We start from the raw sequence: 26,564 nt of genomic DNA on the forward strand, positions 1-26,564 counted from the left end.
CCAAACATATTTGTTTTTTTGGTTTTTGCTTTTTTTTTTAAATTATTACGTAGATTAGATTCAAGTACGTGATAATTTTAAATAAAAAACAAAACCAAAAAAAAAAAAATTTGAAAAATACAAAAAAATTAAAAAAAAAATATTAAAAAATAAAAAAAACAAAAAGGGATTAAATGTCTGCTACGTCCACGTCGTTAATCCTGGGTTACGCTAAATTTCGATAATAATAGTGCGTAAATCAATGATTTTTCATCATATTCTGAGTTGGTTTTTTATTTGTAGCTCATACAAATATTGCTGTCACAAAATTCCCTTTGGGGGGTAAAAAGGTGATGAAATAAGGAACATTTTAAGATATTTTCGAAAAAAATCGAAGGGGGCATAAGTTGTTAAAAATTCCAAAAAAATTTTTTTTTCATATTTTGCTATGAAATATTAATTTGAAAAATTTTTACGATACACAGTTTTAAAGTTTGAGAAATTCTGTACAAAAAAGTCACATGGTGTTTTAAAATCTGTTCATTAGTTTTAAAGTTATGGCGGTTCGAAAATTTTTTTACAAAAAACTTTGGGCCCTTATAATATGGCAACCCCGCGTTACACAGACCTAAAACCATATGTTTTATTTTAGGTTTTACATGTACTATAAGATTTATAATTGCCAAAGAAAATAAAGAACTTTTTTTTTCAAGTGGCTTTTTTTCCAGAGAATACCCCATATCGCAAATCACTTAATTATCTATTTAAGAAAACAAAAACACAAATATGGCGTTCAACACTTTAAAATTATCAAATTCGAGTCACAACCACACCTACTTCCCATTGTAACCTCTTTGAACCACATTTTACAACAGCTATGTATGTAACTCAAGCAACTGTGCGAACTTTATTCCAAAATTTATAATATGATTGGATGCTACATCTGACAAAATTTATCTTCCTCTAAGCACTATATCCTGAATAAAATAGTGTTCAACTTTTCGATTGACCTTCCATCGAGATTTTGAGATACATATCTTAACAGAAGTAAGTGAGAGAGAATGATGTAGAACACAGAGTTATTTAGATTCAAAAATATATGATCCGGATCTCTAGATCTCATACACTTAGTATTAGGTTGTCAAATATCTCTCTTCTTCTTGTCTTTTGAATTTTGTGGAGGATAATGGGAGTTAGTCACCAAACCATTTTAAACCATCTGCAGAAGGCTGGATACACGAAAAAGGCTTGATGTGTGGGTGCCGCATGATTTGATGCAAAAAACCTTCTGGACCGAATCAACGCCTGCGATATGCTGCTGAAACGGAACGAACTCTACCCATTTTTGAAGCGGATGGTGACTGGCGACGAAAAATGGATCACATACGACAATATCAAGCGAAAATGGTCGTGGTCGAAGGCCAGTGAATCGTCTCAAACAGTAGCCAAACCGGGATTGACGGCCAGGAAGGTTTTGCTGTGTGTTTGGTGGAATTGGAAGGGAATCATCCACAATGGCCACACACTTAATTCTACCATCTACCGCGAACAACTGGACCACTTGAAGCCGGCGATCGACCAGAAGCGTCCAGAATTGACCAACAGGAAGGGACCAGACCACACACTTCGTTGATGACTCGTCAGAAGGTACGGAAGATCGGATGGGAGGTTTTATCGCATCCACCAAATAGCCTGGACATAGCGCCAAGTGATTACCACCTGTTCCTGTCCATGGTGGTGTATAGTTGAACTCAAAAGAGGCTTGTGTTCGCAAATAAGGAGGGGGGCTTCTCGTCACCATATATGTAATTAGTAACTCATTCCTGTTACACCGTTTCGACACTAACGAATACCGATTTCATGCGAAAGACTTTTTATAAGAAGTTTTATAGACATTTTGAACTGTTTCCAATCCTTTGCCTTGCTATAAATAGAAAAACTAATAACCGTAACTAATATTAAACTCCAACTGAACATAACCTTTCCTTATTCAGTAATCTTAGTGCTTGTATACCTCTTTTTATGCTGTTCCACATTTTATGTCATTTAAATTGTTTTTAAAACTATGTAAACAGATTTATGCACCGTGTATATGAATACGTATCTCATATCTTGTCCATATATTTGGCGAAAGACCAGTAGCCACTTCAGTGTATAATAATATTTATGCCTTTTCCTAAATTTGTGCCCCATTCTACGAAGCGTGTACCTCTGCACGCCAACGGCCGTTTGGTCCTTCTGCGTTTTAACTGATGATGATGTGATTATAATGGTCCATTACCACCTACCAAGTTATGAGTTTATGTGTTCATTTGTTTGGCTTCGACCTACATGATTGCCTTTTTATGATATTCTAAACGCTTGCATGCTGCCGCCTTTGGCTTTAAAACTTAAAATTGCTTTATGCTTGCAACTAATTTATTATGTTTGCACCATTTTGGCGTTAATTGTGCACCCTAATAAATTTTTGGGTAAGCCGGAGTGCTATGAATGCAGAAACGCATATATGAGTAATCAATATGTTTGTTTACACGCGTGAAGCTATTTTGGTCTTATGTATTTGAATTGGTTGGTAATAAAATAATTTTGGCGGAATTTATTTGTTTTCTTTGGGGTACACTGTGATTTTTTTGCTAACTTTTAGTAAATTTCCTCACCTTTTTTTCCAAGATATTCACATATAAAGTGGTTTTCAATAGCAACGCTAGAAAAGTAGACCCATAGGGACTGCAAACGACGCCATATTTTCATGGAAAGATATACGATTCGAAATTTTTAAAATTTACTACCGAAATTCGGAGTCAGTGACCTCAACTTTAAGAGCGCTTCATCTAATTTATGGTCCGATTATGACGGCCTGTCCTATGAGATAAGGAATCAGTCTCTCATTCGTCGTTCTCGAGCGTTGGGCATCTGTGTGACGTCGTTGTGGCGAATTTTGCGAAAAGATCTTGGCCTACATCCTTAAAAGATCCAATTGATGCAAGAACTGAAGCCGCTTGACCACCAGAATCTTCATATGTTCGTGAATTTGGCTTAGTAACAACTTGAAACTGATCCGGATTTTTCATCGAAAAATCATCTTCAGCGATAAGGCTCATTTCTGGCTGAATGGCTTCGTCAATAAGCAAAATATGCATTATTGGTTAGGCAGCAATCGACACATACTCCATGAGTCACCATTGCACCCCGAAAAAATTACGGTTTGCTGCGGTTTATGGGCCGGCGGCGTCATTGGGCCGTACTTCTTCTGTGATGACCAAGACCGGCACGTTACTGTGAATGGGAATCGCTACCGCGATCAATGATAACCGAATTGAATGATATGGACTTGGATAATATGTCGTTCCAACAGGATGGCGCCACAAGCGACACAGCGAAAGTCACAATCGACTTATTGAAAACCAAGTTTAATGGCAGGAACTTATACTCAAAACAATTTGAAAGAGCACCTACAAATATATTGTGACAAGAGACTTTTGAAGACAAATTTTTATCAGACAATACAAAAATTTATTTCTCAGAACCCAATCAGTTCAATGTAGTCAACAAAATCCATTTTTAATAACAATCATTACTTCGTAACCCTGTCTTGGGAATGTGAACGGTTTATGTATCATATCTGGGGATTAAACCATAAGAAAGAACCATTTTTAATGACCAGCAGATGGACATAAATAAAGCAAAGGTCATTTATATAGCAATTTGGAACACATTATGACTGAGATTAACACATTTATTGTGTCTACAAAACTCACTATCGACCTATCTAACAGTTCCAGGCTTCAATCTTAAATAAACTCTGTTGAAACGTATACTTATACCCTTCGAAATATAAATCTAAATTCATAAGAAATAAAATCAAAAAAATTACTAAAAACTGCTTAATATCTCATTTGCCAGCGTGTAGTACATTTGATTGTATATTTAGGCAATTTAACAGATAATTTCGAAACCGAGTTATTTGTAGGCTTCCCATTGATTTGTGGCAACAGCATAACAAGGCCAAATCGATTGCCGACCAAACCACTTTCAAAGAAACCCAATCAACTTTGTCAACTTGTGTCGGTAGCCGAAACATACGTATATTCGTATGTATGATCGTATTTACATATGCGAACATAACCCGTAGGAAAAAGCGAATCGAGCAGACAGATACTGTTCAGGGGTTAAATGGATATATTTTGATAAAGAAGGCATCGAGTATGAAAAGTATGTTTCACATCCGTTGCTTTGACCTTCTGACTACTTTCGAGGTAGTTCGAAATTTTCATGCAGGAGGTGTTGTTTGATTTCTCAAGATATTGCTTAGTCGAATTCACCGGCTGCTATAATGGTTAGATACACGAATGCGAGCTGAAAACTGTGCTTTAGGACATTAGGGACAAGAAATCAGTTTTGTAAATTTTGTATTTACCTACAGGGTCCATATGCATATGTAAATATATATGAATATGTTGTTAATGTTGTATGTTGCACACTAACTTGAGAAGTGGACACACACCGACTCTAAGGCCACATACGGTCGACAAACTTTGAAATTAATTTGAAAACCGCACATGCTCTCGGTGCGTATTTTTTTTTCGATTTTCTTATTTCCATATGCCACATGTATATACAATATAAAGACAGACATGTATTTCTGCTACAGCTTTCAGCAAAAGGTACTCAATCAGTTTTCGTTATTTTTTTGTTTGATTCAGTCTTATTTCACTTTATTGAATATAGCATATAGTTTTTAATTTAATCAAAGCATTTGGACGTGTTGATTGGTCAAAGTGATGGAGTGTATTGTCGAGTCGAATGGCTTCTTAGTTGGTTAGCTTTCGAGACGAATGTACGCTTGTCAATTGCCAGACGGTGCGCTGCGTGCCGCTGTCGCTTAATGCGTTGCACAGTGGGATTCGAATGGAAATTCGATTTTATTATCCATCGAAGAAGTATATTAATGGCCCAAAAATCAATTTTTGAGATAACAAGGTCAGAATTTGATCACAGAAGCTCAAAAAAGTAAAAATAATATAATAATACCGAAGAAACGTATGTATCCACTCAATTCTAAGTACTCTGACAGCAAATGTCATTCTTCTGACGTCACAATAATATACTGTATCTGACAACTGATATACAGGATAGGAATGAACGAGTCGATTATATGAAAATGATTATATGACTAGAAAAATATATCATTCCAAAACTCTTACGAATAATAATTTCACTCGGAAAATTGTGTGAACGCCTAAACAAATAAGTTTTTCTCACTATTTCACTTCAAAATCACCCACTGTACACAAATTAGATTTGCGTGATAGAATTTCAATAGGCGAGTTTCATTCAACCAACCACGGGCGTCTTAAAATATTAGCCATTAGAATTTTACACAGAAATTAAAGCATGAAAAATGACCACAAACTCAATTTCGTACAACGCAACCGGTTAATTGTAATAAATAACTGTTGTAATGCAATTTTCGGTTTACATATCAGCGAATCGATATTGCAATTTTCGTTTTCGGGTGCGGTTCATTTTAGTGGGAATCGAAATTAGAATGGCACATATGTATATAAGAGTTGAAGACAAGGAGTATTGGCAAATATTCGATTTGAAATTGCAATGAATTGCATAAGCAAATTAAATTAATGAAAGCCAACTTCAATCTTCGCTTAATATGCACTTAGAAGTTCTCACAATTTATTTGAATATTTAATAATTTGACATTATAAAATATAATTTCAAGAAAAAACTCTTAAACACATATTTTTTCAGTTCGAATTTTGTATGTAAGTACGTGGTGTGTACAAAAAACAGTGAGAATTTTAAAATTTAAAACTTCGCGGGTTTGGACAGTCCAAATGTCATTCATTTATATTATGTTGATACACATACCCGGAAGTACGATACAGTTTTCAGAGGTATTCATTGCTTACTTTATCCTTTATACGTGTTTTAAAGAGCTTGGCGATTTTCGTTGCTTGTTCGTGAATTCGTGGACAAAAACAATACAGTAGCAATGCTTCAGCCTCCATATTCGCCAGACATGATCTCGTGTGACCTTTTCTTATTTCCAAAACTAGAGAGAACCATAAACGGCCGTCGATTTACAAGCATACAAGAAATCGCTGTATTAGCACTTATCTATTCCAAAAATCGAGCTTGAGAAGTGTTTCGAAGATTAAGGGGTTATATACAATTAGAATTTTCAAAAAATCGATTTTTTTTATTTCATTTTCTTAATGTACATATATTTAAGAATACGCACAGAAAATTTCATATCGTTCCGGTGAATATTTTCAAAGTTACAAGCAAATTTGAAAAGGCGTTTCAGAGTGCTTGGAAGTACAAGGTCCGAGCGGCAGCGCGTTTCTCTCAAAATGGTGTTTTCAAAGTCGGTGACCAACATTACTCGAAAACGGCTAAACCGATTAGTCTCAAATTTTAACACGACCTTCTTAAATATATTTTTTAGTAATTAATCGAAAATTTTTTCTCTCCGATAAATATTTTTTTTTTATAAACAATTTAAAGCCGAAATTTCGGTGAAAAATCGTTTTTTTTTTTTTGAGAAACCGCCATTTTGTCAAAAAATTTTATTTTTGCTTATTTCTTTGATTAATTACTAGATTTAACATTATTTTAACGAAATCTGTTTGGGATTTTAATTTCGGATGATCCAGTTCCGAGATATAGTGGTCACCGCAAAACGTCTTTTTTGAGAGGAGCTCCTGGAGATCAGCTGTAGCTCTTTTTCAAATAAATATTTTTACTAGTACTAAGTCTTAAAATACAGTTAAAAGATACCATAATATGTGTATAAATTTTTGGATCAATAAATTAAAAAGTTTTCTCAGAAAAAATTCTGGAAAATTCACTTTTTTTCGGCCGTCTAACTGTATATAACCCCTTAATGCAAGTCAGCTTCAATCTTGAATAAGAACTTAGAAGTTCTCACAATTTATTTCAATATTTAATAACTTAACATGAAAATAAACAAGTAAGGAAGGGCTAAGTTCGGGTGTAACCGATCATTTTATACTCTCGGAATTTATTTATTTAACTTTATTTATATTATATAATACACAATTTGACTCACATATTCGTCATATATATTGTATAAAGTCCATTGAAAGTTGCAAACCCTAATATTAGGTTAGAAACACCGAGGTCCTCGTGTTCGATATATGGGGCCTTAAAAACCTATGGTCCGATTTCTGCGATTTTTAGAATGGGGCTGCCACACTATTAACATAGTATTTGTGCAAAGTTCTGCATCGATATCTTCACTTGTACTTACTTTATATATTGTAAAGTAAACGCTTCAGATTGTCTTCAAAGTTCTGGTATATAGGAAGTAGGCGTGGTTGTGAAGCGATTTGGCCTATTTTCACAACATATCGGTGGGATATAAGGCAACTATTACAAACCAAGTTTCATTAAAATCGGTCGAGTAGTTCCTGAGGTATGGTTTTTGACCCATAAGTGGGCGACGCCACGCCCATTTTCCAATATGTAAAAAAATCAGAGTGCAGCTTTCATCTGTCATTTCTTATGTGAAATTTAGTGTTTCTGACGTTTTTCGTTAGTGAGTTAACCCACTTTTAGTAATTTTCAACCTAACTTTTGTATGGGAGGTGAGCGTGGTTATGATCCGATCTTTCATTTTTGGACAGTATTAGGAAGTGGCTAAAAAAAAACGACTTGAGAAAGTTTGGTTTATATAGCTCTAGTGGTTTGCGAGATATGTACAAAAAACTTAGTAGGTGGCGGGGCCACGCCCACTTCCCCAAAAAAATTACATCCAAATATGCCCCTTCATAGTGCTATCCTTCATACCAAATTTTATTTCCATAGCTTTATTTATGGCTTAGTTATGGCACATTATGTGTTTTCGGTTTTCGCCATTTTGTGGGCGTGGCAGTGGTCCGCTATTGCTCATTGAAAGCAACCTTCCTATGGTGCCAAGAAATAAGTGTTCCAAGTTCCATCGAGATATCTTAATTTTTACTCAAGTTACAGCTTGCACAGACGGACGGACGGACGGACAGACAGACATTCGGATTTGAACTCCACTCTTCACCCTGATCACTTTGGTATATTTAACCCTATATCTAACTCGTTTAGTTTTGGGTGTTACAAACAACCGTTATGTGAACAAAACTATAATACTCTCTTTAGCAACTTTTGTTGCGAGAGTATAAAAAGGTAAAAAGTAATATTTTTTGCTAGTCGAATAGGAACTGTACTCTCAATTGCAATAATAGGTTAAGAGAACCGTCATACCGTCCTCGTTCGTCGCCGGACTAATTCTTGACAAAATCTAGATGACAAGAATCTAAAGCCGTTTAGCCGGTTATAGCTGAATCCACCAGAGCCCGCCATTCATTTCTCCATTTTGCAGTTTGGCGCCAACTGGAAATTCCAAGTGCTGCGAGATCACTTTCCAATTGGTCTTTCCAAAGGAGTGGATGTCGTCCTCTGCCGCGGCTTCCTCCGACGGGTATTGCATCGAACACTTAGTTTTCTTTGGTTTTGGAGTGTTTTCATCCATTCGGACTACATGTCCTAGCCAGCTAACTTTAGCTGTCTTTTTATTCGCTGAACTATGTAAATGTCGTCCTATAACTCGTACAGCTCATCGTTCCATCGTCTGCGGTATTCGCTATTGCCAATATTCTGAGGACTATAAATCATGAGCAAAATTTTCCTCTCGAAAACTTCGTCATCGCATCTGCACAGTAAAGCAGGATGGGAATAACAAGAGACTTGTAGAGTTTGATTTTGGTTCGTCGAGAGAACTTTACTTTTCAATTGCCTACTCAGTCAAGAGTAATCACTTCTGCGCTGGATTTCGAAAGCTATGCTTCTTGTATTATTAGGTCTGAAATTGTATTGAAGAAATCACACGACAAAGGCGTTGGTGCAACGATTGATAAGCCAATATAACGAGACTACAGTACGAAATAAATTTATATCACTGGTTTAATACATATAAACTTCGGTCCTCCTAAAAGTCCTTACACTGAGTCAGTGTGCTACAATCAAAACTCAGTTTGTCTTCAACAGTCAACGCACTTTAAAGTGATCAAATGTAGGGTATGCTGTGGGATCTTAAAAATATGAAAGTATTCTTACATTGACCACTCCTACAATGCTCGTGTATACTAAAAATGAGGTTAAGATTCTTAACTTATTAAGCTGATCGAACCATGAAACTGAAATATTAACATGCGTGCAACAATTTGCCTGTACGCCTTCGAACACGCATTAACTTATCAATTGTATAGCAATTTTCTCGAATAAATAAAATCTCATAAAACTAATTGATAATACGATAAGGGCTAATAAGCGTGTAATCAGACAATTTATAATGCTTTAATTTGAATTTACAAGGAAGCTTTGTGCCTGTTCAATGTAAAGTTATGCATAAAAGGGTATTTGGAACTAAAAACCCTACTTGCTGGCTGGCTGTAAACACGCGCCCATATATGGAGATATATACTGATACATAATTCATTTTTAATTTCAGAACTGTCCCAAATTTTTGCAACGTGGAAAGTAACCTGAGCGAAATGCATGAGATCTGCTATATTTGTTAATTCTTTTTTTCCTTTTGCGTTCCCCACCTGCATTACAAAAATGCGTGTAAAATGGGCACACTCCTGGTCCGCCTGACTGCTGATAAATTACGGTCTTGTCTCTCATTCGTTTTGTAATTGTGCGTCAAAACAAAATGAACAACTCAAAGGCACTAAAGACACGGCCAACAGAAACTTACCTGATTCGACGTTGAAGAAGAAGAAGAAGAAGCAGAAAATGCAATAAAAAGTGGACAGAAGTCACAACTGCAAATGCCAAAGAGACATTTGCACAACCCAAATGCGTCATAATTCACGAATTGCTGGGACTGAGGACTTAGTGAAGACACCAGAGTAAGGCGTACATCATTAAGCGTTTAAACCCGCACGACGACGATACAGTATCTTTATTAAAAATGAGTTTCGAAAAAATACCGCAAATACTGAAATGGATAGCGCAGCGTAGGGAATGGAAAGAAAAACAAAAATAACAAAAACAACAACAACAACAACAACATGCGCGAGCGTTACAAGAAATTAAGAAAGCAATCAGAAATCTGCAAACATTGCACAGGGCATTAAGAAAAAACGCCAAAAGGCAGGCCACCAACTACAGCTAATGAATTTCAAAAACAAAAACAAAAACAACAACAAAAAATTCCGAAACCAAGAAACGAATGCGAATTGTGTGAAACGACAAAAAATGCTGCAACCGACCCGCACCCACGCCACTGGCCGTGCAGGGTCGCTGCATAAAATGTGAGAATTTCATTATTTCTATTGTTGTTGTTGTTGTTGCTGTTGCTGTTTTTGTTGTCATTGTTGTGTAAATGCGTTTATGCGTACGTTTGTTTGCCGGCTCGTTAACAAATGTTTCGCCACTAAAAAGTGTTATTGACCCTTAAACCGTTAGTGTTGGGACAGCTTGCACAACACTACGCGCTTTGCGGCAGGGGTGAGGGCGTGCGTACGATCAAGATACTCCACGGACCATTAATGCATGTAGGTAGGTGTGTATGTCGTTGATGTGTGGATGGTGGTGGACGATGCACTGTTGCGGTGCGGCAAAGCGTATAGAAGTCGGCAACAGGATGGTGGTGTGGTGACAGAAGCACATCAAAGAATTATGGCTTGACAACACAAACACACACACACACGCACATTGCAACTGTAGGCGGTGCAGGCGGATATAAGTTTTTATATCCCGCAGTGGAACATATATTAAAAGGGCCAGAGGACATTGACGTTCATTCGCATCACAACAAACGTTGCAACGGTGACGCCACACCAGCAACAAACACACACACACACAGAAATGAACATATGAGTTTTCTCGTTTGTCTGTCGTGTCCATCGTGTGGCTTGTCCATCGCTTGTCCCTTGTGTGTTTGCTGTAATCGGAAGCGTTGCACGCGAGTGTTGCAGCATGAAATATCCATCACCGGCGACGTTGATGGTGTTATTGCCTAGCTGCCATGGGATATAGGCCTTTATACAGACTTGCATACATATCTACACACAGGCAAACTTGTATGCAATTGATATATGAGCATATGCAGTTATCGTCCTCTCAAGCCTGCCTCCACGCTTCTTTTATTTTATATGGTTTTTTGCAACTTTTAGAGTTCTTTGACCAAGCTTTTTTTTTGGGAGAAACGAATGAGTAAGCAAATAGGTTATTAACTTCTGCTGTTTATATAAAAATATTTGAGATTTCAAATGATTATTATTAGATTATTAATGCCAACATTTTATCAGCTGGAACATAACAGAACACTATATTAATCAGGCGGGATCACTATACCTGAAAACCTTCGAAACAATAGGCAAACTTTTAGACAAGCTTGTGACACTTAAAGAAAGGCTAAATTATAAAAGAAATATATTTAATTAATTATAAAGGATTATATTAAATTTAAGAGGTGTGTTAAAAAAATAACGGGAATTTCCGTTTTTTGAAAAAAATCTACATTCTCAACTTCAACATTAATGTTGTCGTCTTCAAAATAGTCCTCATTTGATATTATGAACTTATGCCAGCGCTTCTTCCCATCGTCAAAACACTTCTGAAACTCGATTATTGGAATAACCTTTGGCTCCTTCAGCGATTTCTCGTTTGACGTTTGAGAACTTTAATGTTCTCTTTATTTTTGGAAATAGGAAAATGTCACACGTAGTCATATATGGCCAGTATGAAAGCAGGTGCATCGTTAGAGTATTGTTTTTGGCCAAAAAATTACGAACAACCAACGAAGTATGAACTTTTAAAAAACGAAAATTGCGAAGCTCATAAAAACACGTTTAACCTGCTGCGGCTACTACAGAAAAAGTAAGCAATAAATACCACTGAACATATTATGGTACTTCTGGGACATGTATATCAATAAAGTAAAAAAATTGATAATTGGACTTTCGGAGATTTGAAAATTTAAAAATTCCCGTTATTTTTTGAACACACCTCGCATTAAATTTTAAGTTAGAGAAAGAACATCAAGCAATTGCTTGGAGTTTGAAAAACGAAAGCCGGGTCTTCAAACCGAATTGATCCCGAACTAACATCTGGTCGAAGCCATTACGACAGCAGATATCTCACAAAGTGTTCATGATATTACAATAACATGTAATAAAACTACGTAATTGATTAAATCCATTCTAAAAACTACTTCAGTAAGTTCAAGTTGCGTCATAATCCAGGACTTTACGACAAAAAAATAATAAATTTAAATGCTTAGTACTTGAGGAGCTTGTTATACTAACAGCTGATACGTCAACGTGCAACAAACTTAATACTTCAAGTTCATCTTATGATTTCACTTCGAGTTTACCCGCTTGTCTAAGGCTCATTGTGTAACCAGGTGAGATCCAACTCGGTCTGTCAATATTTTACATGGGACATTGGTAGCCGTGCAAGATATCTCGTCTCAACCCACTGAAGTTTGGTCATCAGCAAAGGTAATATTATATACCGATCCCCCTTTACCAAATTTCTGAAGTTGAGAACTCAGTGATGGATAATTGCCTTGTGATGACTCCTTCAGTTTTACTTAAGGCAGTCTGCTTTACAGGCTTCAAAAAATCGATTTTTTTGTTTTGTTTTAAATCTCTTCCAAAAATATCCAAGAACATGTCTTTAAAATTCCAGAGGCCAATTCGACATATTTTCGAAGCTAGAGCAGTTTTAGTGGCCGAGCGTCGAGCGTGCGAATGCTCAGGCAGACCTTTAAAGCGCGTTTTCTCGAGGTTTCATTTTCACAAGTGTTAGAAAACGGTGCCGGCGATAGCAAAAAGAATATATGTCCGATCGGAAAAAACCAAAGTGATCTAACTTCAGTATTAAATTATCTTCTATTTGCAACTTAAAAAGTTGGCAAAAGTATTATTTAAACTACTTGTTTTGCAACTTAAAGTCAAATTTTTTTCTTAAAAAAGTGAATTTTTTTATTCAAACTTCCAAAAAATTTGGAATTTTATAACTTCTTCGGTATTTTTTTAGTTCATAAAGAAAAGAAACTTATAAAAATTAAAAAAAAAAAATTTGGTTCAACTATTTCAGATGCATCGCACGACCTCCATCACCGGCACCGATTTACAAGTGCAGACTCCAGGCGCTCCAAAAAAATACTTACAACATTGAAAAAATTTCAATATTTTTTAATAATAAATATTGTTTTTTAAGCCTTATAGCACACTATCGTCTTAAAATTCCGTTTACCGCAATCATTTCCTTTCCTTACAAAAAAAAATTGCTAAAAAAAACGCTTTTTTTCGGCTTCTAAAGCAGATTACTGCCTTAAATCTCTATTTTTAAAATTAGATGCCTTTTGCTCCATTCACTATCCGCAATACTCCAGCGAGGCGCATAGGTTACTAATTTAGAACAGGAACACGATGAAAAATCTGCCTTACTAAGAAATATTTCAACAAAATCACATCACAGCGACCACATGATTAGTACCATTAGTACTTAGGGCCTCAATAAATTTTCATAGCACGATACTCAAGAGACTTCCAAATTACATCTCTTTGCAGCCATCATAAAATCAAAGCCAAATCATAACTTTGCAAGTTTCATTATTCCTAGAGGGTACAATAATGGACTTATACAAATCAGAACACAACTTTATTTTATGGATAAATAAAGAAATTCCGTACAAGAATTTCCATAAAGGAATTTGGCGGTGAAACAAGTTATGAGAATTCATAAATAATTAGTAACTGACAAGTGAAAATACTATTCAAAAGTAAAGACGGGTTAAACTCGGCTGCAGCCGAACATTATGTACTATATAGGAGAACATCTAGACTGTTTTCATGTACTTTCAGTAATAAATATGTTCGAGAAAATATTTCTACTCTATTTTACTAAAATATGCGATACATTATAATATGAATTCACAAACTAACATTCAAATTTCTCCCAACTTCTTATTTGTCCACTGTTTCACAATTGTAAACATCTTGGTTGAGGTCAACGAACTTTAGCCGAAGTTTGTTTACTTTTTCGAGGGGGTCATGTAAGTCATGTTTCACTGTTTTTTGATGGCTCACGTGAGCTCAAATTTGTTTGCATTTCTAGGGGTCATTTGATGTCAAGTTTGTTTATTTTTAAGGGTTTACGAGAGGTCAGATTTGTTAAAATTTTTGCGATAACTCGTGTGGTCAAGGCTCTTTATATAGGCAGAGGAATTACGAAAGTCAAGAGTATTTACTTTTAGAATGAGTACGTTAGGTCAGGTTTATTTATATTTGGAGGAGTGAACCTCACGTAAGTTTACATTTGGTGGGGCCAAGAAAGGCGAAGTTTTTTAAGGAGGTCACGTGTAGTTTGCTTACATTTCGAGGATTTATATGAGGTCAAGATTGTTTCCCATTTTATGGGTCATGTGAGGCCAAGTTAGGAATTGTAGGAAATCACTCAATGAACTCTAAGTCCATATACGCAATACTGTAATTGAGAATTAAGTCATCGGTTGACGGACGAGGCCGTCATTCAAAATTCAAGACATTTGGTCATCGTGAGCATATGTATATAAGGGTGAACAAAACTATTATACTCCGAGCAACATGTTGCGAGAGTATAAAAACCCACTAACTAAACTCAAAGAGGCAACACAGAAAAAAAAACCAAAAACGATTAAACGATGGGTGTAATAAGAATTTAAACTTAATAACATACTTGAAGGCATCAATAATGCCGAAATTGTGGTAATGAGACTCTGTTATTTTTTACAACAACGGTACTGGCACCTTTACTGCCACTTCCATCATCGTTCCACAATGTCATGGTTATTTTACCAAAACACACACAGACGCACGCACGCATATTTCGTAGTAGTGGATAAGGGTAAAGTAGCCCGAAGTCATATGTTAAGGGAATTTGATGGCGCACTTGCCTCGTACCGGCTGGAGTGGCTGGAGTGTTTAAAAGGACAGGCGCGCACGCGCGTTAATATTACAAATTATTTGGTTGGCTGCAACTGAATCAAGGCAGTTATAACAATGTATTTGCCGGTTATTATTATGTATCCCATGCAAAGATACAAATTTGTGATAATAAAAATGCATATTTTTCATAACGCATGTGCAGCACGAAATGCATAAACGCCCAAAATGTATATAGGGCGCGCTATTCATACTCACGCACAGTGGGTTGTTTGTACGTTAATCATGGTAAAAAATTATTTTTATGAGAAAATATTCAAATTCAATTATTATTGATATTCATTAATTTTTCCGTACTTTTCGCTGTGAAAATATAATTTTTCTTTGATTTTGTGATTATTTTAGTCAAAATATATGGAAATTAATTTATTAAATTTTGATAAAAAAAGGTGATAAATAAGATCTTAAACTCGACGCAATAGTGTGGCAATAGTCTGATTAACCCACATTGCCTTCCTGTATTATTATTTATTAAATATTTATAAGCTTTAATATTTTTAATATAATTCCAATGACGAAAATCATGCCGCCAAGTTAACGTTATTCATAATGGATATATTTGGATTTTTAGAGCAGGTTTTATACATGAATTTATCTGCATACACAAATATATTTGATGCAACAATTTGTAAATATGTATAAGTGATAGGGTAATTAGGGGTAGGACATAGTCACAATGTCACATACAAAATTTTAAATTTATTTTTTTTTATATATATTAATCTTTACCTATTGCTTGAACAAATTTTTTAAATATCTGAAAAAATACATTTGAATTTAGATTTAAGGGGTTTTGGGGTAGTCCGAAACACAAAAAATGAAAATTTTCAGTTTTTTTTTGCTATTAAATCGTGTTATTTTACAAAAGTAATAATATAGCATTATTACACAATGTTTTGACTTGAAGTTGCGAGATTTTGAAATAAATATATATTATAGCTGTTTTCGGTGACAATCGCAGTCCTCAGAGATTCATCTAAAATCAATCGGATATGAAAAATTAGTTTTATAAAAGGATTTTTTTAAAATTAAAATGGCGGCCTCTTAAAAAATTAACAAAAAAATCGAAATTAAAAAATTAATAAAAAATATCGAAATTATGGAAAAAAGCTTCTATTAGGTCCAGGATTATTATTATTTAAAGTTTCACACGAGCATATTGAGGTGAGGATCAACTTCAAATTTTCAGAGAAGATTTTTAAGATATTACACTTAACGGAAATACAAAAAAAATATTTTTTGAAAAACCTGACTACCCATAACATCTTAATGACTTCCCTTTGCTCATATTAAGGAGGGTAATCCATGTAATAAAATTTAAAAATATATATTTTTTTATTCGATAAACTCAAAATATTGTATGTTGAGCATGTAATGTCGAGAAAAAATCTGTACTGAATCTGGAAACTGTAATTTAACAAGTAAGGAAAGGCTAAGTTCAGGTGCAACCGAACATTTTATACTCTCGCAATTTATTTAGAGATTTACGTATATTTTCGGTGAAAAATTACCCTTAGGCAGTGAGTTCTTCATTCAAATTTCAATTCAAAATTGAGTTATATGGAAAGTAGGCGTAGTTGTGAACCGATTTCGCCCATATTCCACCAGTGTCATCAGGGTGTCAAGAAAATATTATATACCGAATTTCATTGAATCGAGTAGTTCTTGAGATATAGTTTTTGACCCATAAGTGGGTGACGCCACGCCCATTTTCCATTTTGTAAAAAAATCTCAGTGCAGCTTCCTTCTGCCATTTCTTATGTAAAACAAATCACTTTTCCAAACAAATTACATTCAAATATGCCCCTCCCTAATGCGATCTTATGTTCCAAATTTTATTTTCATAACTTTATTTATGGCTTACTTATAGCTCTTTATATATATAAGGATTGGCGGTCCTCGGCAGTACAGTCGAAAGGATAAATCTAAAAATTCAGATAAATACGTATTTCGAATTCATAAAATTCACTTTTGGGGTCAGAAATGGCCCTAAATTCTGACTTATTTTGTATTGAATTTAGTATTTTTTTAATTATTTCGTTTCAAATCAATGGTAGATGAGTTAGAATTGGAGCAGTTTGGTACCTTGGGTCGAAAACAAAAACTTATCCTGTACCGCCATTTTGAAAGGAATATATACTTTTGTACTCTATAAAGATTCAAAAAAAGTGTGTTAAAGTTTCAAAACAATAAAATAATTTTTATCAAATTTCATGATAATTAAGAAAATTTCTGATTTTTAGGCTTTTACCTGGACGTCCTTTAAACTCAAAGGTATAAGATTGAAAAAATTGTTAAAATCCGAAACGCGTTGTCAAAGAGAGACTTTGAATTTTCACATTTTTCAGTTAAGTCAGCAATATGCATATGTAATCTAGTATTTAGTCTATAATTTTAGTAGACATCGTCAACGTCACACCCCTAATGTATAGATAAATGCATTTACATACAGATATTTATGTTTGTATGCAGTTACTGTAAATTATTTAAGATTACAGCATTTAACTGTACTCAATTTGATTTTTTTATTTACTGTCCGACATAAAATGCCAGTTAGTGCTAGTAATTACCACCAATTAGTGTAATCGCAAGCAGTTTGGTAGTTATAGTTTTTAGTTTGTAACTGGTCCATTAATGGTAATAATAAAGAATAATTTAATTTTTCAGAAACATTTCTCATAATAAACAACTCAATGTTCACGCATTTATGTAAAATATTGATTTCAAAAATTTAAAGTAAATAAAAATATCAAATTGCGTAAAATTTTAAACTTTCGCTGATTTTGCAGAAAAGTATATTGTGTTTACGTTCAAAATTGTTTCATCATTTCCGACTAATATTTATCGTAATTTATGCTTGCTGAGCATTAAATTTCGAAAATGCTGATTTTCGCTTATTGAATTACTGGGGAAATAGTACATATATTTGTCAGTATTTATATTTACCATTGAACTTGACTTATTGACGCTTCAATAAAATAATATAGAAATAAATAAATTATGAAAGTTGATTTTCACATGATACTAGCATGTGATCTAGGAACTTGAATTACGCAAACACGTTACTAAAATATTTGATTTACTCAAATATATACATACATATGTGTATCAGGAGTCGATTTCTTCTAGATTTAACACAGAAAAGTTTTACTATATTTTGGAATAACTTTTGAACATATTTTTTCTGCTTAAACACAAAATATTAAAATAAAAATATTTAATAATAAATAATTAAACACAGGAAATTAATTTGAGCTGTTGACCAGCATTGATCTCCAGGTTCAACTATGAACTTTGAACTCCTCATCAAAATGTCAGAATCGTCAAATTTTGATCTCAGTATCTCATATACAGATAAGTACTCCTTAACTCCGACTCCCCTTAACACTTACATAAGAAAAGTGCGAATATTACTAATTTTTGGACCACCTTTTCACATAAAAAAAATATATGGTATATAAAATAATTAAAAAAATAAATAATAAAATTTTTTAGAAAGTTGTACCACATTTATGACATTATACAACACACAATTTGTAAATTCAATTGCGAATTGCAAATCGCATGTACATACATTTGAAACCGTCACAATTCTTTGCGCATAATTAAAGTATACCAAAATAAAAATGTATATATATATTGTATGTAAAGCACTGAACACTTAAATCATTTTGAGAAAAATGGCTGATCTAAAAAAATATCTGTATTTATATTTATGTATGTATGTGTATAGAAGTAATCTGCCAAGGAGGCTAAATTTACAAAACTTTTCGCACATTTCATACATGAACATATTTTGCTTACATACATTCGCTATTCAATATAAAAACTTATTGAAAGTTCAAAATTTGTCCTAACGGTACAATTTTTCCAACCCGTCTTGAGGTGGGAACTACAGAACCAGTTTACTGAGACTTTTTTGATATTAAAAAGGAAGTAATTAGTAGTAATATTGTCGGCAAAACTAAAATTGAAAAGCAAAAACTATCTGCAATATCCATGACGACACCTACGTGTTCTTATTGACGCCTGGGAGACTTCCTTTCCAATGAGAGAAAGAAAAATATTATAATTTTTTAATACTGAGAGTGTCTTGAGGACTTTAAGAGATATTTGAATCTAGTTAAAAACATCGGAATTACTGCGGTTCCGATTAAAGAAAAAATACTTATAAATTCCAGAAAAAATAGTAAGGAGTTGTTCACATTTTTTTAGGAATATATGTGAGAAGCAATGGAGAAGCATTGTTCCAATTTTTTTAATATTTAGAAAATAAAACCTCATGCTCATTCAGTCCGAAGTAGACTTCTTGATAACTAAGAAACATAAAAAAAATATAAATTAAAAAGTCGACTTAAGCTAAAAAAGAAAACATGTAGATTTTACAAATGGGCATTTCCGCCATGTCGAACGGGACAATCGTACACCTTTCAACTAAAATAAAATATGAACTAAAATGTTTTTTAATTTTGACAGTAGGATTTTTTAATAGCTCTTCATTAGCTCTACATTTAGTGTTAAGGTTGATTTTGGAACGGTTTTCATTTTCAAGATAATTGCAAAAAACCAAGGCATTCGCACGGGACAAAAAATGGAAGTCGTTTTTGGGGACAATGATTCAAAAGGCGATTTCAGCGAATTGTGAGGCAATATTCAAATGTTTTTGATTGTAAAATGTTGCACATCGATGGCCTTTAAAGATGGTATGAATTTCATCCAAAAATAATTTATAGTTTTTTTTTAATTAATTATTAATCACATTCGCACGGGACATTTTTTTCCATCATATATATATTTATGTTGACTTTGTTGTTATAATACGTAATTATTTAACAACAAGTCCAATAAAATGGCTTAAAAAAGTAGTAAATGTATTTATTTATTTATTTTAACTAATATCCAAAGAGAAACACAACAAAAACTCTATAGTATGAAATGAAAATAGTATTATGAATGTGAAATACAGTTTTTTAAGAAATTGTTGTCCTCGGGAATAAACATTTTTGGATTTCGTTATCTGCTAGACTTTTCGTTTGATAACTGCTCCCACTCCATCGACGGCTCCTTGCAAAAAAATTATATTCTAATGAAGACTATTTTAATTATTTTATAAAATCAATCAAGCTTGACAATATAAATTTGATTTTAAACTGAGAGCAGTTACATTAAAAATATAGATATTTTAGAAAAGCAACTAAAGGATTTCTTAATTTTAGTTAAGAGATTTATCAAGAAAATAATCTGTCGTGCGTTAACTTGTCACTTTTAAAGGCAAACGATTTTCTTCTGACAACATTGTTAAAATGAGCACTCTTATTTTGATTTGTAAGCCTATAATTTTCACCAAAATCTATTTAAATAGCTAGTTAGTGGAATTTAAAGTGCGGTTTTTTGCTCATATGTAAATAATTAATGTAAATGTATATATTTACATACTTAAGTCAATTTTATAAAACAAAAAAAAAAATTCAATTTTTAAATTCCACACCTACGATGTCGCACGGGACCAATTTTAAGTAGTTACCAAAACCACAAATTTTCTGATTTTTGAACAAGGTTTTTTTTATTTTAATTGTATAAAAATTTACTATGAATTATGAATTAATTTAAAATTAATTTAATATAAATAAATTTAGATATTTTCATATGAAAATATGCAAAAACTTTGTACTTCTAATAATGTTTAATATTTTGTCTGTGGTGGACCTTCTGGTGGAAATGCCCAAATACGATTCCTTATATTACTTCCAACACTGTACAGCTTCTTGCGTTGTATTTTATTTGTTCCAAACAATCTCTTCTGTAGGACAAAGTAAAATGTAAATGATATTCGATTTCTGCATAAATTTTTTTACGGAAAAAATAACTAGTTCACTTCAAATTTGCATCGTTGCGGATTAATTCTAATGAAAGCAAAATCTTTGCAAACCAAATTTTGTTTAGACGTTGGAATAACTCTCCATTAATGGGAATGGAAGATAAAACCAAATATATGCACATACAAACATTTCCGGTAAAAACAAGGATTGAAAATGTAACAGTAACAAAAATTTAATGCGCAGAAAGGTTTTAGTTAAATTATTAAATTTGGATCTTTTAAAAAAGATACTAACTCTCTAAAGTACAGGTATTGACAACATCGTTGTTTTTGTTACAAAATATATAATAGTATATAAATAAATATATAAAAATAAAAAGAAAAGTGTATTTGTAATAAAAACTATTTTTATAGAAAATCACACAAACAACAAGTCAAAGTCCCCCGAGTATTACGCCCAAAACTATAAAAATTAAAAATTATTTATATAAAAAATACAAACATACATACACCTATATATTGTATGAATTTATGGTGCCATTCAATTCATAAAAGTCTTAATATTTTAAAAATTCCACGTTAATCACATCAAAAATATCACATTTCATATAAACTTTATTTAGTTCAAATGGCGCATATATCCGCAAGCGGTCACTATCAAATATATTTGCTTATTCGTAATGGTAATAGCAGAAGAAATATGCAGGCAATAATAAAATTAATAAAACGCTTGCGACCCAATACGCTCCAATGCATATTGATTTGATTGTATTACCACATATTGCTTAGAAGAACTTGTATGCGTTTAAGTCACGTTCTAAGTGCATTGCATTGCATTTCCATGAATTTCTTAGAATGACCGAAAACAAAAAACTTCAGCCACACCAACACTGGCGATGGTACATTCAAACATACATCGATGTATAGCAGCAATTGCCGTTGGCATTCTAATCAACGCGCGTTGACCAATTGATATATAATATACATATATCTATGTATGTGTGCATATGTCTGCTGGTAAGACCATCAGCAGACTAGGAAGCCATTTACGCATTCGCACCAGGAAATGCGACGCGTGTATTTATCTAATTTTGTCCATTGGTACGCAATGGATAGGGCGATTGATTGGATCGTCATAATCAATGCGCATGAATACACACATAAACATACTCACTCACATATGTACATGTGTATGTACACACTTTTATGGACTAATTGTACGCGCTAGCTTTTCCGCTATGTAAAATGATTTGTGGTGTTAGGAAAGACTAAAAGGAAGGGTCAATTTAATTGATTACTAACAACACTACACATAGGCACATACATACGTACATGTGCGTGAATATTTAAATATCAGGCATGAGCCCTTGGAGCAGTTTATTATTCATACTTTTATACATATAAAGTAGTCACTGATATGCTCCAAGAGTGAATGAACAATAATTTTCTAAATATACAGCAATTTGTACATACATAACATATTGCATAGCATAAGTTCATCAATACGTTATGTTACATATTTCTATGTAAGTTGCACTGCACATCTTAATTTACGGAAATAAACCCTTTATGCTTCACTTTATACATATCGATAAACAATTATGCGAGTAAGCATAAAACAAATTGGGTCAAAAAAATTAGGTCAAATCTTTTAGTACTCAATTAAAGTTATAATTCATAATTGGTTTGGGTACCTGTTGCATAACATGTTGTAATTATAATTAAACATAAGATATTGTTTGTATGAATGACTAACAATAAAATTGATTTGAAATACTTTAACCCACTCATCTTATCGCAATAATTTTCTTACTTTTCAAGCAGCTTCCAAAAAGAAAATATTCTCATTGTTTAGAAGACACTCAAGTCTTTGAAATTCGCTTGTTTAATACACATAGAATCTAGTTAAATTATTTTATCATTGAACCAAGCATCAACCAAATAGTAATAACACCTTTCAAATATTTGGTTTCAGTTTTTGTTACATCGCCAGAAATTATTCTCCAAGAAATGCTGCCGAGTTGAAAGTCTTTGGCTATATAAAAATGTAGGTTGAAACGAATGTAAGTTCCTATTATCCTATTTGTATTTCCTCCAGTCACTAAAATTGTTATTTTCACCAAATGAAAGTAGCAAAATCGCTGCAATACCATATCCGTTTATATATGAGATGGAACCGGATATGTTAACTTCTTATTGGGCTTAAAATGTTATGAATATAAATAATTTGCATAATAATACAACATACAAATTAAAACCATTAAAATTGTACCTGGAATATATAAAACACTCCAACCTTACTTTTTCGCCTTTCCATTTCGTCATACAGCATTTTGCAGTTGAAGAATTTCGCTGTCCGAAATATCAAAATGGCGTATATTCCACATACATATATTATTTCCGTGCAGTAAGCCGTATTTCATTACAATCAATAAATTATGATAAACAACTAACCTTTCATGCTTACAATATACATTTTATTTATAAATTAGATTGCAATTTATGTGAAAAATTGTATTTTTACTTTTCTGCTACACAGCTTCAGAGACTTTTTCCTTCTTCAACTTGCCACTTGAAAAACCCCACACCAACTGAGATAAGTGTTGCAAATTTGAATGTGACATATGAAACAAGGCCTAATTAGCCTGCAAGGTGTAATTGAAATTTGAAAATAATTGTAAATTAGGCCGCCCTGTATTAAGTAATGGCTGCTTGTATATGTACTGGAAATTAAATATGGTGTCTTTTTGCGCTAAATTTGATGTGGCGTCTAGTTGTTTTCGCGCAGTTTTAAACATAATAGTTGTGATTCATTTTGTAGTGAATTATTATAGTTTATAAAAGTATATTTGTGTTAAAAAGTGTTCGCGTAAACTAATGAAGATGAATATAACATGTACTAGTTGGAATTTATAAATTTAGTATGGTTTGTAATGTGTTTTCAACATTGGTATCAATTAGACCACTAGAATTTCCAATAAGGAACACCATTATACAAAGTAAGCCTTAATATTGCAACTATAACGGCCCAGATCGTGGATGCAACATTTTAATGTAAGGTATGTTGTATATCTTAGTTATATGCAAAGCGCCGAACCGGTGAAAACAATGGTGCAGCGCATAACCGATATATATATAGTTACGTACATATATCATTTTTGGTATAATATGTATAATATTCCTATTGGAATTTGTACACCTAAGTCTGTAAATCCTCAAAGACATTGTGAAGTCCAGTGCTCACACACTTTTGTACAAATGTGCGAATCACTATATACATATCTACCAACTGCAATGAAAAATAAAAGAACTTTTCTAGTGAGATTTTTATAATGAATCTTAATTTATTAAGTTACTACATATCCAGTTTTACACATCACCACAGTACTCCAGTCCTTCTACGCTATTGTATAGTTAAGTGCCACAGAAACTCCGAAAACGATTCTTCAGTAAAATCACAAAAAACAGGATACCAACGGCCACGGTGAACACTTGTATGTTGATGACTTTTGAATCTAATACTGATTTTAACAAATTATGAAAGGTTTGACTGCGCATTTCATTACTGCAACAATCTTCCATCTTATGCTGTTGTCTATCTGCATCCGTTCACGTTCAGGAATTGCCTTGTAGTTGCTTTAATACGCCAAAACTTGTTTTAGGGATACAGTTGAACTTTGTTAACTATAAATATATTACACTTGAAATAGAAATTCCGCCAAAAATTACATTAAAAAAAATTAATATCTTAGAAAAACAAAGAAATTTGCTAAACGACACAAATACAGCTGGAAAATGTAAATTGACAGTTACATCAGCTGATTCGCTGTTGTCAGATTAGACGTAACGAGAATTTGCGTTACGTGGTTGAGAGGGTGAACCGAATGATACATTAATATTAAATACTCGGGAAAATTCATTATTTTAATTTAAAAAAAATTAATTAAATTATTTTTAATTTCATATACTTACACAAATTTTACTTATGAGATTCAAGAAAGACGAAAGAAAAGTAATTTCTATTTAGTCCAAACTATAGAAGGCATTGTATATGCATACATGTTTCTACATTGATAGAAGAGGACATCTTTTCCCAAATGATATCTTTTATATAAATAAGATATATACCTAAGTGGTATTCAATTTAAAATTTATCATAAATAGTGAATATAAGCCACTAAAGCTAAAACCAACTTTACCTAAGACCAACTATTTCATAGCAAAATATTCATAATTTCTATTCTCACAATGGTCTACGTTCACACATCACGTTACAGCCATGTCCCTTCCAACCAGAACCGCTATTGAATTATAAAATATGGCAATCCTTCAACTCCACAGTAAATTACACCAAAATTATATTATATTCACAATTAAACTATATTTTCTTTTACGAGTTTTGTGTGATCGAAAATCTATTCATATTTAAAAATACATTTCTATTCTTCATTCTCGAAATCCTTTGGATTCTTACGAGATAAGTGATGGTGCTCACGTTCCGTCAGATCGTAGATGAGGTAACCCACAATGAAGGCTGAAAAACAATTTAAATAAAAGTTTTAATTATGTATTTCCATACTGATATATAGGATCACACTTACGTGGTGCCACAATGAAGATATTAGAGCGGATGCGGTTGAAAATGTTGGGCAGACCTTTGCTAATCGCTCCAGCAAATGCACGCTGCTCAAATGGCGACAGCTTGTAGGTGACAATACCGTGCACCTTGGCCAAGTTGCCGAAATGGGCTCCAAGCAGGGACGAGGTGATGCGCATTTTGTTTGGCTGCTAATGTACTGCTACACTGGAATTACAAAGTAACTATTGGTGAATTTATTGTATTCGGCTATTTCAGCATGCTAATAGATGCACTATTATTTGTATAAATATGCAAAATGTAATTATGAACATTTTGTCAAAGACTTTTTTCTATTTGCTGGTTATGTAATTTTTTTGGTTTGGCACCCAAAGTTTCTGTCTGCACCGGCCGCTTATGAGCGTTTGCGATGATTTTAGCCAAAATTTGCATATTTATAGCACTATGCTCTATATTGTAATTGAACATTATTTTTGGAAAATTTGCACACCAAATGTTTTTTTACCTCGATCAAAGAAAAACACAAAAATTAGGTGCCTTCAAATGGCTCGACAATCTGCTACACGATGAACAAAAACACATAGGAACGAAACGCTTTACATTTGGGGATTGTCAGTGTTGTCATTTCATGTTGAGTTTTTCCCCCTGTACAGATATAAAGAATTTTTGAACTATTTGTAAAAGAATTATATTACTAAAATAAGAAAGAATATTATATTAAAATGTTTTTGTTTATGTACTGAAAATATTATTATTTAAAGTTGTTTTTTAATGTTATTGCTTTTGTGTTTCAATTCCAACATGGCCTTTAAGCAGTGACATGTCAAATCGCGTTTTGCCAACATTAGCAACACTGTGTATAAGTAAAAAATAATTAAAATATAATTTTTAATTCACAGTATCCAATACATTTAGCAAAAATATTTAAAGTTAAAATTAAATAAGTGTTATTTTATTAATAGTTTTTTTTTTTTGGTGGTATTCAAGTGCATAATTATATAGTTTATACTTGCCATATACAGAAAAGTGCTTAAAGAAATCAACAAGTGAACTTTTTACTAATTTATTTGAAGTGACTTGAAATTATTGGAAGTTTAATTTAATGAATTAATCGTCATAAGTGAATATTTTTTGTATGTTTTCTTATTTATAAGTA

General features: G+C 33.1%; 2 protein-coding genes across 3 annotated transcripts in view; both read right to left on the reverse strand.

The window, feature by feature from the left end:
• Window positions 1-24,393, reverse strand: part of LOC105220871 (uncharacterized) — a 133,347-nt gene extending 108,954 nt beyond the window's left edge. Inside the window, exon 1 of the mRNA XM_054229001.1 lies at window positions 23,084-24,393. Within this exon, the coding sequence (XP_054084976.1) occupies window positions 24,226-24,393 (168 nt within the window). The 3' untranslated portion in view covers window positions 23,084-24,225. The remainder of the gene's footprint in view (window positions 1-23,083) is intronic.
• Window positions 1-26,064, reverse strand: part of LOC105220872 (cytochrome b-c1 complex subunit 8) — a 135,018-nt gene extending 108,954 nt beyond the window's left edge. The window contains exons 1-3 of one of the 2 annotated variants that reach the window (XM_011197417.3): window positions 25,914-26,064; window positions 25,413-25,615; window positions 23,084-25,345 (exon numbers count right to left, since the gene is read on the reverse strand). In XM_011197417.3, coding sequence (XP_011195719.1) covers window positions 25,251-25,345; window positions 25,413-25,587 — 270 coding nt within the window. In that variant the 5' untranslated portion in view covers window positions 25,588-25,615; window positions 25,914-26,064 and the 3' untranslated portion in view covers window positions 23,084-25,250. Of the gene's footprint in view, window positions 1-23,083; window positions 25,346-25,412; window positions 25,633-25,913 lie in introns of both variants that reach the window. The other variant, XM_029046053.2, reaches the window with a different exon arrangement.
• Between the last annotated feature and the right edge of the window lie 500 nt (window positions 26,065-26,564).

The sequence above is a fragment of the Zeugodacus cucurbitae genome, chromosome 4, assembly GCF_028554725.1.
Source record: "Zeugodacus cucurbitae isolate PBARC_wt_2022May chromosome 4, idZeuCucr1.2, whole genome shotgun sequence".
NCBI classification, from domain to species: Eukaryota; Metazoa; Arthropoda; class Insecta; order Diptera; family Tephritidae; genus Zeugodacus; species Zeugodacus cucurbitae.